The following is a 12,663-nucleotide window of genomic DNA, read 5'->3' on the forward strand; positions in this document are numbered from 1 at the left end:
TGGTTTTTAAAGGTTACTAGCTTTATAAGTCACGATATTAACTATCGGCAATCAACAACCGACTAGTATCAAGATATTTTGTATGAAAAACTGATTAGCAGGCGTCGTAGGAACTATAGTACATTTTGAAAGTGAAACTTTTGATACTCGACATTACCTTCTAAGAGAATCGCTCTACTGCTCTCCAGCCGAATTTAACGGCTTGTGCTTAAGTCAAACCTCGCACTTTTTTGTCGCTGTAGTTCTAAATATGTATCTAGTTATAAATATTAGTATGAGCAAAGACAACTGCAGATTAAACTTAACATTTTTTTACATAGGTCTCATCAGCATAAGACACGTTTTTGTATTATGTACCTTAACTTAGTAATTTAGTAGTAGCGTACTGTTCAATATGTAGATAAAGCGGTAAACGGTAGCTGTAGTACACTTGCATCATTTAAATATAAACCAAAATGATTCAAAATATGATAAAATACTTTCTAACTTTTTTGTTTTTTAGTTTCAATAAGGAATAAGTAAATTAATTTTAAATCACTTACCTTCAGTAAGCCTGTACAGCGGCTCGAGTCCACAGCAGAACTCCGGCGCGACATACGCCCTGATGCCCTTGTCCACCACGAGGCTGCACCGACAGCTGACCGCGCCGCTGCTGTTGCGAGCCATGGCTTCGTACACGCCACCATCCTCGAGGGTGGTGGGAGCTATCTCCAATGTGTGGAAGTGCTCGTCTTGGTATTTGCAGCGACGACCTACGGGATTAAGAAAATATTTTTACCTTTATTCTTTGAACAGTTGTGTTTTTAGGTAAGCTTGGTTGTAATAGACGAGTTCGATCTTACGGCACTTTGTAAAAAAAAAAAAAAACAGTCGAAATGAGAATCTCCTCCTTTTTTTGAAGTCGGTTAATGAATCTTTTACACAAATGCATATCAGTGTGATACAGATAAAGTCATGATAAATTTGTGGATGAAACGATTTGAGGTTCAAATTTAATAAGGTAAGTAATTCTACTAATGAAAGAAAAAAAATTATGATATATTTTTTATCGATTTTTTGTTGGCATTTAACCACCTAAATCGACTTTAAGGAACAGCTATCTTAATCGTTTACATCACAAACAGCGAAGGACAATGTGCCCTACGGTTCAGAATGATGTTATAGTGACAGTTACTTACTATCAAAGGCCACATCCTCTCCGTCTTTGAACCAGGTGAGCGTGGGCGGTGGGTTGCCGACCACCTGGCACGTCAGCCGCACAGGGTAGGTAGCCTGCACGCGCCGGTCACGAAGACGCATCGTGAACTGCGGCGCGAACTCACCCACCACATCTTGTGATCTGTCCCTGTTTGAAAGATGTAAGATATAATTAAATATATAAAAGAAGAAGTTTGGACAGCGATAAAATTTGCGTGTTTTTTACTCTCACATTCTGCAATTTTTTAATGTACTGTTCTTGCATTGGAAAAAATATTTCCAGGTTCTCTTTTAAAGCCTATTGATGATACTAAAGTTAGGTTTCTTTGAATCTGTTCTCATTGCTTCAAGGTATGTTGAGACATTGATCATAAAGATCTTATTTCAGTAACCAGCGGCCGTCCGGCTCTTTGTCCACGTAGACTAGGTTTCAGGTCTACTACCATTGTTCATAGCGTGATGCTAACCTATTATTGTTTAGCCTTCCTTAATAAACGGACTAACCAACACAAAAAAAGCAATTTGGACAAGTAACTCCTAAGCATAATTAGCGCGTTCAATCAAACTATCTAGCTATCGTGTAAGTTCTGATAAGTCATACAGTATTATGTCTTTTTCATTCGAACATAGTTTTAAAATTGATTGAAAGTGAAAAAACACTACAATTATTCAAAGCTTACGTTTATTAGCAAAACAGTTAATATAAAGTAAAATATAGAAGAGCTTAATTATTTGACCTAAATGAATAAAGACTAAGATTCTGACGTCTTTACTACAATATACCTGATTACTAAACAGTATCATCATTAGGTTACCAAGACAAGTTATTACTTCTATTCATTACTGTTACAGACAGTTCTATAAATCGGATTTATTTCAATTTCCTTGAATACGATATGATTGGTTCCATTAAGAAACTACGTCAAAAGAAATCAGGTCTTAGGGTTCCTATACATGACGTACTGGTGATGCTAAATTAAAATATTTTGTATGCTATTTGTCATTTGATTGTTACTGGGCCGCGATTTTCTATAGTCGGTACTATCGAAAATCGAGAGTTTGATAGCTTAAATACATGGGTGTTTGATTGGGTTTCCATAAAAAAATTGTTGATAGGCAGTCGGCAGTCGGTAGGTATAGAATATGGCCCCTCAGATTATAACTATTTTAATAGGAGAATACGACGACCTCACAATTTGCACTGTGATGTGTGGACGTCGCGTCGTCGAAAACTTGTCTGACTTGTCTGATTTAACACATTGAAAATGTTTAAATTCACTACATTTATTTGATATACTAATTGTACATGGAGTACTTACTATAAAAAAAGCATAAAAAATTAAAAATCGAAAGAAGCTTCATGCCGTTTGTTGAAATTTTAAGAAATACCGTTTTGCGTGCCGATTACAGTTGACATATCTTTGTAAAAAAAATCCCTATCAAAATAACAAAACTTTAATAAAAATATATCGAACGACTATTTCAGTTAGACTTTTACAAAGTGTCAAAGCGCTTACTCTCGAAAAGTCGATTCGATATAAAAATATAACAAAAGCTAACCGGATTCCATAAAATGTTTTGTATAGCAATCCATTCACAATATTTGTATAGAATTCATAAAACTACAACCTTTTTAAAAAGGCCAGTTGTTGACGCTGTTGTATTCTGTCAATATTTTTATATCCATAGTTAAAACTATCTCTAACTATCGAATATTTGGAATATCTGTGAACAATGTTCTGAAACAAATGAAATCGGTGAAAATCGGTATAACGTGGGAGTAGCTTTGTTATCAACTAAATGGACAGTTATTTTTTATTTATTTATCGTATGGACAGAGGGGAAAATCGCCATAGTGGGAAAGAAAGAAAGAATTTTTAAGCTCTGAGGCGTTTTAATTTAATTTTTTATGAGGCATTGGTCTATCATCTCACCTGACGGTACACGGCTACAAAACTTGCTAAACAATTGAACTATTCCATATTTTATACTTTCATGCATGCATATTACAACTCTAGGAAAACATCCTAGAGTTGTAATATGCGTGCATGAAAGTTAAGAATGCTCGAAATTGTTGATTGCGACCAATTTTAGCTGAATTTGTATATTAAACCATGAGGTTAAAGAGAATTTGAAAGAATTGTGTTGTTCAAACGCCCAAAATCACGAATTTTATCCTACGAAGGTGGGCAGAGACCTAAAACTTAAAGTACTAAAGATTAACTATGTAAATCCTAACCACATTCCATTGAAAGAAAACTGTAGTTTTAGTTTATTTTTCCCGCTAGTAGTCCGTGTATAAGAACCTTTATGTAGTATTTTCTCGGTGGGGGAGCTTAAGTAAACAGAAATTGATCCTGTAATGAAAACTACGTCTGTACTTGATTGAATAGAATTATTTCTTTGAAATAAATTGAAGTATGTATCATTATTTATATAGAAATGATTAAAGTATCATTGGCATTTTCTAATTTTTATAAGTATATTCCGCAATAGTAGAGTTTGGTTAAATGCGCGGTAATGGCAATAGGGTCGATGTTATACCCATGTATTAGAGGACTTGTGAAAAACATTGTTAACGGCGAAACGTGGGCGTATTTCAAAACACCTCTGTTTACACCTTTCGGCAAACAGGCGTGATATTATTTATGTTTGTACGTAAATAAATAAATTATACCTATATAGTATCGTCACTAGTCATCTCGGTAGAGACTTTTTTAATAAGTTTCTGATCACGGTCTAGTCCGCGTGGAAATATTTCATGGCGTAAAACTCCTCCTTACGTTCATACGGTGAAAATTTTTCAAAAATGTATTTATCGATATTTTATTGAAGCGCGCTAGTTTTTGAATTTCTAATACTGCTGCTATATACAGAGATCAGAAGAAGCTACTTCCTACGATCTTCAAAAACTTATTTTGCTTCATTGCCCGTACATACAGCTGTCATACAGGATCACCGGATACAAGTACTACGCACCACTTTTTAGCAATACATCACCTATGATCAGCTATGATCTATGAATTATAACGTAAATAAAATAAATATGTACTCCTATAAGAGTATTAGGTAAGACGATATTATCTATTACATTAGTTACGTATATAAAATGCGTACAAGGCTGTTACCTAACCCTTAATTACTTAACATTGGCACTGATTTGTGCAGTCTTCTAATAATAGAAACAAAACAAAAACATCGTTACGTTATCATTGCATTCGTATCACTTGGAAACTACACCTGGGATCATATATATGTATATGAAACACACAGTTCTGTTAGCTATCACGTTCAAATCAATCCTGATCATCAGCCTTTCTTCCAACAATACTGAAGTCAGCTTACAGTCTTACCGAATGCAACAAAATGCTAGAATTTTACATAACACTTAATTACTTATATTTTCCTCACCAAAGACTTCAAACCGTACACTTAAGAAGTCGAAATTTGCTGTGTGCACAGTGCAAAGAACTCACTTTTGAAATTGGTTAAAAAACAATCCTGCTTTACTACATTTTCGTGACCAAAGATCTTTAACACCATATGACAATGTACTAGATCCTATCAAGAAATTATTTCTCACTTAGATTATAGGTACAGTCTCGACCATTATGATTTATAAGCTCGAAATACATGGCCTTTTTTTACAAAATCAACTCTTTAACTACTGAATATGAAGTGACGTTTTGAACGCTAGCGAAGCATAATCGGTTATTTAATATAATATTGTTTCGTTTAAGCTCCAATAGTTAGTTTTAACTCTATATTTCAATGAGCATACATTGTTATACGTACAAAATATATTGGTCACTACTTAAACAATGATCGCGCTGATCTGATTATTCACTTCCCAATGCAACAGGCTGTGATAATGAAAACCCTGATAAATTAATTTATGAACACTGAATAGGTTAAAACCAACACATTAAAAGTTAATTCCATTATTCCCTATTAAATCCTGATTACGAGAGTAAATAAATAAAATAATTGTTTAAGTAACAACAACAATATTATGGTGATGTTAAACACTTTTTGGAGCGGATTAATTGAATTGGCTTTTGAGGGTTGCTGTATTGAAATTATTGTTTATATCGAACAATATCTCTAAGAGAATGAAGCAAAATATAACGATAACTTATTTACAAATTGATGATAAGCTTTGAACATTAATTCATTGAAATGAGAATGCAAAGTTATTTTTAATTGACTCACCTTTTCAGCTTCGCGTCCGCCTCCCAGATTAGTCTGTCGGTGACAACGGCCAGTCTCGCATAAGTAGACGCGCGTCCGTGAACATTGCTCGCCTCACAGCTGTACCGCGCTTCATCCTCAATATTTATATCCTTGATCGTCAAAGAACAATTGTGTCCATTAAACTGGGTCGTTATCCGGCCCTCGTCTTCGATCTCGTGACCATTCTTCATCCAAACGACTTCAGGCAACGGCTTGCCTTTCACGTTGCAGCTAAGGTTCGCCGTCTCGCCGGCTAGCACTTTCAACTGTCCGGGCAAAATGTCCACGAACTCTGGTCTGTCACCGGCTAGACCGATACCGACTGGAGAAGAAGTTTGCACAGACTCTCCCCACCCGTATCTGTTGCGTGGAGTTACTCTGAAGTGGTATTCTTCTCCCTGCTTCAAGTTGAAGGCGTCGAAGGAGTTGAGAGGAGTGATTCCTAGTTCTATCCAGCGCGCTCCTCCCTCTTTACCCAGAAGCCAGCTCTCTATCTTGTAGGCGAGTACGGGGGCGGTCTCCCCCGGGTCAGACTTGGGCCACGCAAGAGACACCCAGTTGTTGCCTCCGTCGACGACGCTCGGCTCTCCCGGGATGCGCTCGGGTACGGCTAAAACGAGAACCAAACCGGCACTGACCTTAAAGAATAGTTGATGTGATGCCAGACCCGCCTGCCAGATGATTAATGTATTGATCGGAGATTGATTTTAGATAGGCGGAATTGGCAAGACGTATCGCGAATCGATTGTTTAATGCAACTGTGTTGCTGAGCGGTCAAACGTTTGATGGGTTTAGCATCAGTTTCGTATTTACGTCTTGGGGTAACGCGGTTTCCTATACCTACACAATAACCTGACTGTCAAGAAGTGGCTACGAGTATAAGCTTCTACAATTTAGCTACCTCCTATAAACTAATTCTGGTTCATGCTTATTGTGAACACAACAGACTATCACTGGGCAAAATCGACGAATGAAACTACGTTAAACGTTAAACAAAAACAAATGCCGAAACGAAAGCAACGCAGCACATTGTAAGTTCTATTAGGGAGAGAATTGGATGCAAACACAGGCCGCAAGCGTTTGCAAAATGCAGTACACAGATTCACGTGTGCTTTTTAGTATTTTTGTATGCTTTCGATGCTTTGTGTCATTTACGAAATAATTCCATGAAATGTTCGGTCCTTGTAATTTTTTTTAAACGTTTGTTTAGTGCTCTTTGCTACAGAGAACTGCGTTGCTTAGTTTCAGCACACGCTTAGGGCGCATTTTCGTTGGTTGTTACCGTCCGAATGCGGGGTGCGGAAGAATTTGTAAACGCATGAGCGTGCATTCGTCTTTATTATTTTATCGATTTAAACTGTACCTACCCTTTTTTATTATCTTTGTATATGTTTTTGTTAGTTTAAGGAAACCACTCTCTCACGAATAATGGCTCTTGCGTCGCGGGGACTTTTACGAAAATACAAATAACGGATAGAGAGTACAGCCAGGCCCGAAACAACTATTTGTGTATCGCGCAAATAATATTGTCCCGTGTGGAAATCGAACCCACGACGATGGCCACGATGGGCTCCCGAGGCGTAGCTACAAGCTTAACCACTGCGCGACGGAGGCCGTCATAATTTAATTATTAAACTATTTATAGAATTATAACACTTACATTTATATTTCCTCTCAGCAGTAGACGAGGCGGAGTCATCCATAGGGTAAGTCCAGTCTGATATCAAGTTCTCTGATGAAGCTCGCTGCCTCACCTGTAGAAAGGATATAGAATTTATCAATTTTGCCTTCAAACCAGAAAATAACACAACAAGATCTCGATATAAAACAAACCGTTGAAATGTGAGTAAATGTCCAAAGTAAATGTTGCAATAGTCAAGGTGTTCACTACTTAAGGTTTAGTTGTATTTTCCAACGAGAAAATATTTTATGTATGTATGTAATAAAATGTTTAGTGCGGTTAATTAGACTATTCTCCACGGGTCTTCAACTATCTACATAGTATACTCCATCTAAACTGTTACACAAGGATCCATATCAAACAGTGGTATTATATAGAGCTACGGACATTCTTGTTTGATTTAGAGACAATAACTTAAATCTAAGACCGATAATTGACAACTAACTAATCCTTCACTTTGAGTTACGAAAACTAACTTGCTATGGCAAATTGGTGCTGTTCTCGTTTAATAGGTAGGTACACTAAAACTAAGACAAGGTACTGGAACTTGTTCCTAATTAAGACTATTCAGTGTTTAGACTTTGAAGTCGTCTTTGGGCGCATTATTAAGCAATAATTTATATTCTACTATTGATAGAATTTCAATAATTCCAAATGTTCGGGTATAAACTGTGATTCCTTAATTATCATTTTAGAAGATGATTCTTGATCAGTCTGTCAAAAGCCAAAACAGTCAACCGATTTAAATAAAGTCGAAGATCATTATTGTGAAATATGCGGCGGCGCCGCGGGGATCCTTTAGTTTATGATACTAGTACATACTAGTAAGTATTATGAATGAAATTGACTGTGCGGACGTTAATTGGAAGTCAGAGGGGACACCCTAGAAAGGCATAGGCATATCGGTGATGCCTTGCACAAAGGACTGTTGGACTCACACGGATGTGTTGTACTCCTAACCGGCGGTCCTTTATGACAATATTCATATTGTGAATAACGCAAAGGAGCGTTTTTTGGTCTCTGGCTACCTACCCCTATGGGAAGAAGGCGTTATTTTATGTATGTTCATAATATGTACATATTACGAGTACGTTAGTAAGTATAGATTCGTTTACTAACTAGCCACTAGATACTAATTATTGATAAAAATATATTGTATACTTACAACCACAGTAACAAAAGCGCGGTCACATCCATAGGCATTCCTGGCCAGTATGCAGTATGTCCCGGCGTCAGACACCACAGACCTCTTCAGGGTAAACTTGACATAATCGTCTGACGTCATCTTGCACGCTCGCTGGCTGTTCGTGATGTCGCGGATGCCTTTCATGAATACCACTAGAAAAAAAAGTATTGCTTAGTAGACTTTACAAATTTGTTACTGTGCTTTGGTTCCATGGAAATGGACTAAGGCCTCTTAAAATTCAAACTAGGAAGAACTTCGAACCAGAAATTAAAAACTTTCTTAAATACAAGTTTAGAAAAGAACGAATTATTTATATTCTTACAGTAAAAATTATAGCTATTTTTACAATTTTAACGTGATAAAACTGTAGAATAGAGTGTTGAGCTGTAAAACCGGACAAGTGCGAGTCAGACTCGCACACGAAGGGTTCCAGACCATAATCTGAATTAGAAAATTAATATTGACCTAAAGAATACGAAAAAAATACGAAAAGAATACGAAAAAAACACGATTTATTGTATGGGGATCCCCTTATTTTTTTTCAGTATTTGTTGTTATAGCAGTAACTGAAATACATAATTTGTAAAAATGTCAGCTTTCTAGCACGGCTTATGAGATACAGCCTGGAGACAGACAGACAGACAGACTACGGAGGCTTAGTAATATAATTAGTAGTATAATTTTTAGGGTAGGTACCATTTTACCCTTTGGGTACGGAACCCTAAAAAGCACTCAAATAGCTTGGAAGACTAGACCCCACAATTTGAGAAATCTATATCCATTATTTATGTACAAAAGTATGATAATAAATAGAAAAAATAATCGTGTCTAAATTTGAGAAAAGTTACAATACGACCAATGATTAAATGAATTCACTAACATATTCATGAGCTCTCAAATGTAGATTTACATTTTATAATAACTACTAAATTAGTTTTTATTTGTTTTTAATAATTTTGCAATGGGAGTTGTGTAATAGATAACTTTAAAAAACAAACATAAAACTAGTTTCTGTAATATTTGAATAGTAAGCTAAATATAGTACACTAGCTCACCCGCGCAACTTCGCTTGCGACATTATAAGAGAGAATTAATCAAAATTTTCCCCGTTTTTGTAACATTTTTTACTGCTGCTCTGCTCCTAGAGAGCCCGTAGAGTAGAATTTTTCAAATCGGACCAGTAGTTCCTGAGATTAGCGCGTTCAAACAAATAAACAAACTCTTCAGCTTTATAATATTAGTATAGATAAACTAAATTTATTTACGGCTTAGATTCTCACATTCTATTATGAGTGCAATCACGATTTCTCACTCTACTTCGTAGAAGAGCATCGCGCGTGTCAGTCGAGGTACGTGACAAGCTTTTATGCGAGCAAACACGCAACAAGTGAACTTTAAGAAAGATACTGTTATAATAAACTAGCTGACCCGCGCGACTTCGCTTGCGTATTGTGTATTCTTATTAAACTCACCGTCATAATCTTATATAGGCTCGCTCACTGTTACATGGAACTGACAATATTATTAATATGTATGTTGTGTATGTATGTATGTAATCCTACCTTTAGGCTTCGGCTCGCCCTGCACTCGGAACGAAATATTAACATCTTCACCAACAGATATCAATATATCCTTATCAGGCCGACCAACAATGATCGCGGGTTTGCCTTCCAACTCGTTCGGAGGTACCACGGTAATCGCCGCATTCATATCGACATTCCCATGAGTGCTCCAAGCACGACAGGTGTACATTCCAGATTCTTTCTCCGTTACATCTGTCAACGCTAAAGTATAAAGACCATGTTCGACAAAGGTCTTTGCATTTCTGTATACTTCTGTTACGTTGTGACCTTCTCGAAGCCATTCCACTCTGGTGGGACATCCTCGAATTTCGACTTGTAGGCCGATGGTACCGCCCTTTGTTACTTTGTAATCGCTTAAGACGTTAGTGAAATATGGACGCCTTGATTCGAGAGCTTGGCGATTGAATCGAGATCGTTCGATCGTAGCTAGGTTTGGACTGAGACGGCTTTCTTTACCTGAAAATAGTAAAACGTTTACATTTCTATTCATGTTCTTATTTGTGTTGCTGGAGGTAAAAGGTGCCTTTACACACACGCTCTTTCGCGCGTGATTAGGAGCATACAGGACTACGCACGGGAAAGACGGCGCTCACGTTTTCTTCGCGAGCTTGACAGACGAGCGCGGCGCGCGCTCTTTCCTTTGTTGTTTCACGTGCGAAAGAGCGTGTGTGTAAAGGCACCTATTGAGTAAGGGTTTAAAAGTACCAAAGTTTTATGAAGTTGATTGCAAATTTCAATCAATCCGTGAATGTTTGCGTATCATACTTTATTTTACGTATTGATATTGGAATTTCACAGAAAATAGTTTTAGATTGATCGGCTAACCAACGATTACACAATTTCAATTTCCAATATTCAAATAGATACGAGAAATAGCAGGAACGTATTTTTTTCCAGTTTAGATTCATTTCATTTCACGGCGCACACATCCACCGCAATATTTTTTTAATACAATTTCATAAATAAATACTTGTTTTCAATTCCTTTCCAAGCCGATACTTTGAATAGAAATATTTCAATTGAATCTGCGTGTATATTAAAATATTTAGATCACTTCAGTAAGCACAGTTGCCAATTAAAACGTACGAATGTATTGCCTGAACAGATCCGAGCAAAAAAACATATTCGTTCTATTTCCTGACGTTCAATTTACTAGATTTTCCACGTTCTATATTCTATTTTAAGAAATAAATATTAACAGTAGGAAATGTATTTATGATATTGAAGATTAAATGTGTGATTTCAAACCACGTTAACGTATTTCAAATTCTTTTTTTATATTCAATGCTAATGCTAGGCAGTAATATTCTGCTTATTAATATATTAATCACTCATTTAATTTTGATTCCTACTTGAAATGCTAAATTGTGACATCATACTTCCTACTAAAAGAGTCGATCGACTTTGCACTATAAGGGAAATGTTTCATGAAAACAAAAATTTGATTTGACTTGTACACAAATATCATTTTAATTACACCATAGTTATATGGTGGTCATTAGGGCCCTGTCATTTTAAATTAAAATTTATGTTCCATTCTCTAACGATAGCTATACTTGCAAAACTTTTTCATTTTATCCAACACCTTTCCAAATCAAATCAGACAATCAAAAACAGTAAAAAATTATTGTCCCTTACCAGTAAAACTCACGACATGCGTGATCTGGTCCGACCACACCGAGTTTTCTGCCTTGCAGGTGTATTTTCCACTATCTTCGGAAGTAGGGTGGCTGATCGCCAGTCTGCAGACTCCATCAGCCAAGTAGTAAGCTTGGAAGCGCTCGTTCGAACTCACTGGTTTCTCGTCTTTGAGCCACGTGATTGTTGGCAAAGGCTGGCCGCGGATTCGGCATTCGAGTATCAACTCGTTTTCTGCTAAGTGGTAGGTGTCTGTAAATAGTTATCGCGATTAGTAAAAGAAGAAATATAAATTAAGTTTATGAAAATTGCCAGCTTCTACCAATACCTACTTGAAAGTATTGAAAATCATACAAAAAAATTGATAAAGCATTTTCTTTTTCTTCTCTTTTAAAAGACAATACCCGCACTAAGAATTGCTCTTGTGTCGCGGGGACTTTTACAATCATATAAACAGCGGACACGGAGTACAACCAGACCCGAAACAATAATTTGTGGATGTACAAATAAATTGTTCCGTGTGAAAATTGAACCCACGACCTCCTGACGCATTGGAAGCGGCGTGGTGACCTAAACCATTACGCCGCGGGGTCAGTAAAAAAATCGGTAAGTTGTACTATCGACGCGCGATACCTACTATTAAGTTAACCCATTCATAGTGTGAAAAACAAATAGTTAAACATTTTACTAGACGATGGAGTCGAACCTTAGTCTTTGTTATATGCAATCGCATACAAAATGTTCTGTCATTTGCCTTCATAACGCGAAGTTAAGCGTTGTGAGGAAACATGCACAAGTTATCTACATTTTGAAGTGAAGGCACGCATATCATAACCGGTTCAGTGACTCGACTCAAAGTAACTATTGAAATTGAGCGTTACACCGTACACGACACGTACAGAAAGAATTCACTCCATAGAAATACTGCAGTTATTGAAAAATGCTCTTTATATACCTAAACACAGAGTTCATATTTTTATTCCTTCATTACTTTTCATAAAATAATAGTTAATTAATTTTATACATCATCTACAAGCCACCGAACTAAGCAAAACAACGTAAACATATCTACGCTGATAGTTATTTTCATACAGACCTTATAGTTTATTTTGTAAAATATTTTAATTTAGAAAAGGCATCAGCCT

The 12,663-nt window shown here is 36.6% G+C and overlaps 1 protein-coding gene across 6 annotated transcripts in view; it reads right to left on the minus strand.

The window, feature by feature from the left end:
- Positions 1-12,663, minus strand: part of LOC142986608 (uncharacterized) — a 187,413-nt gene that overhangs the window by 12,470 nt on the left and 162,280 nt on the right. For all 6 annotated transcript variants that reach the window (XM_076135139.1, XM_076135138.1, XM_076135141.1 and 3 more), the window contains 7 exons: positions 11,519-11,770; positions 9,860-10,336; positions 8,277-8,449; positions 7,091-7,184; positions 5,410-6,040; positions 1,179-1,345; positions 543-752 (listed from right to left, as the gene is read on the minus strand). In XM_076135139.1, the coding sequence (XP_075991254.1) occupies positions 543-752; positions 1,179-1,345; positions 5,410-6,040; positions 7,091-7,184; positions 8,277-8,449; positions 9,860-10,336; positions 11,519-11,770 (2,004 nt within the window). The remainder of the gene's footprint in view (positions 1-542; positions 753-1,178; positions 1,346-5,409; positions 6,041-7,090; positions 7,185-8,276; positions 8,450-9,859; positions 10,337-11,518; positions 11,771-12,663) is intronic.

Source organism: Anticarsia gemmatalis, chromosome Z, assembly GCF_050436995.1.
Source record: "Anticarsia gemmatalis isolate Benzon Research Colony breed Stoneville strain chromosome Z, ilAntGemm2 primary, whole genome shotgun sequence".
In the NCBI taxonomy this organism is placed as follows: domain Eukaryota; kingdom Metazoa; phylum Arthropoda; class Insecta; order Lepidoptera; family Erebidae; genus Anticarsia; species Anticarsia gemmatalis.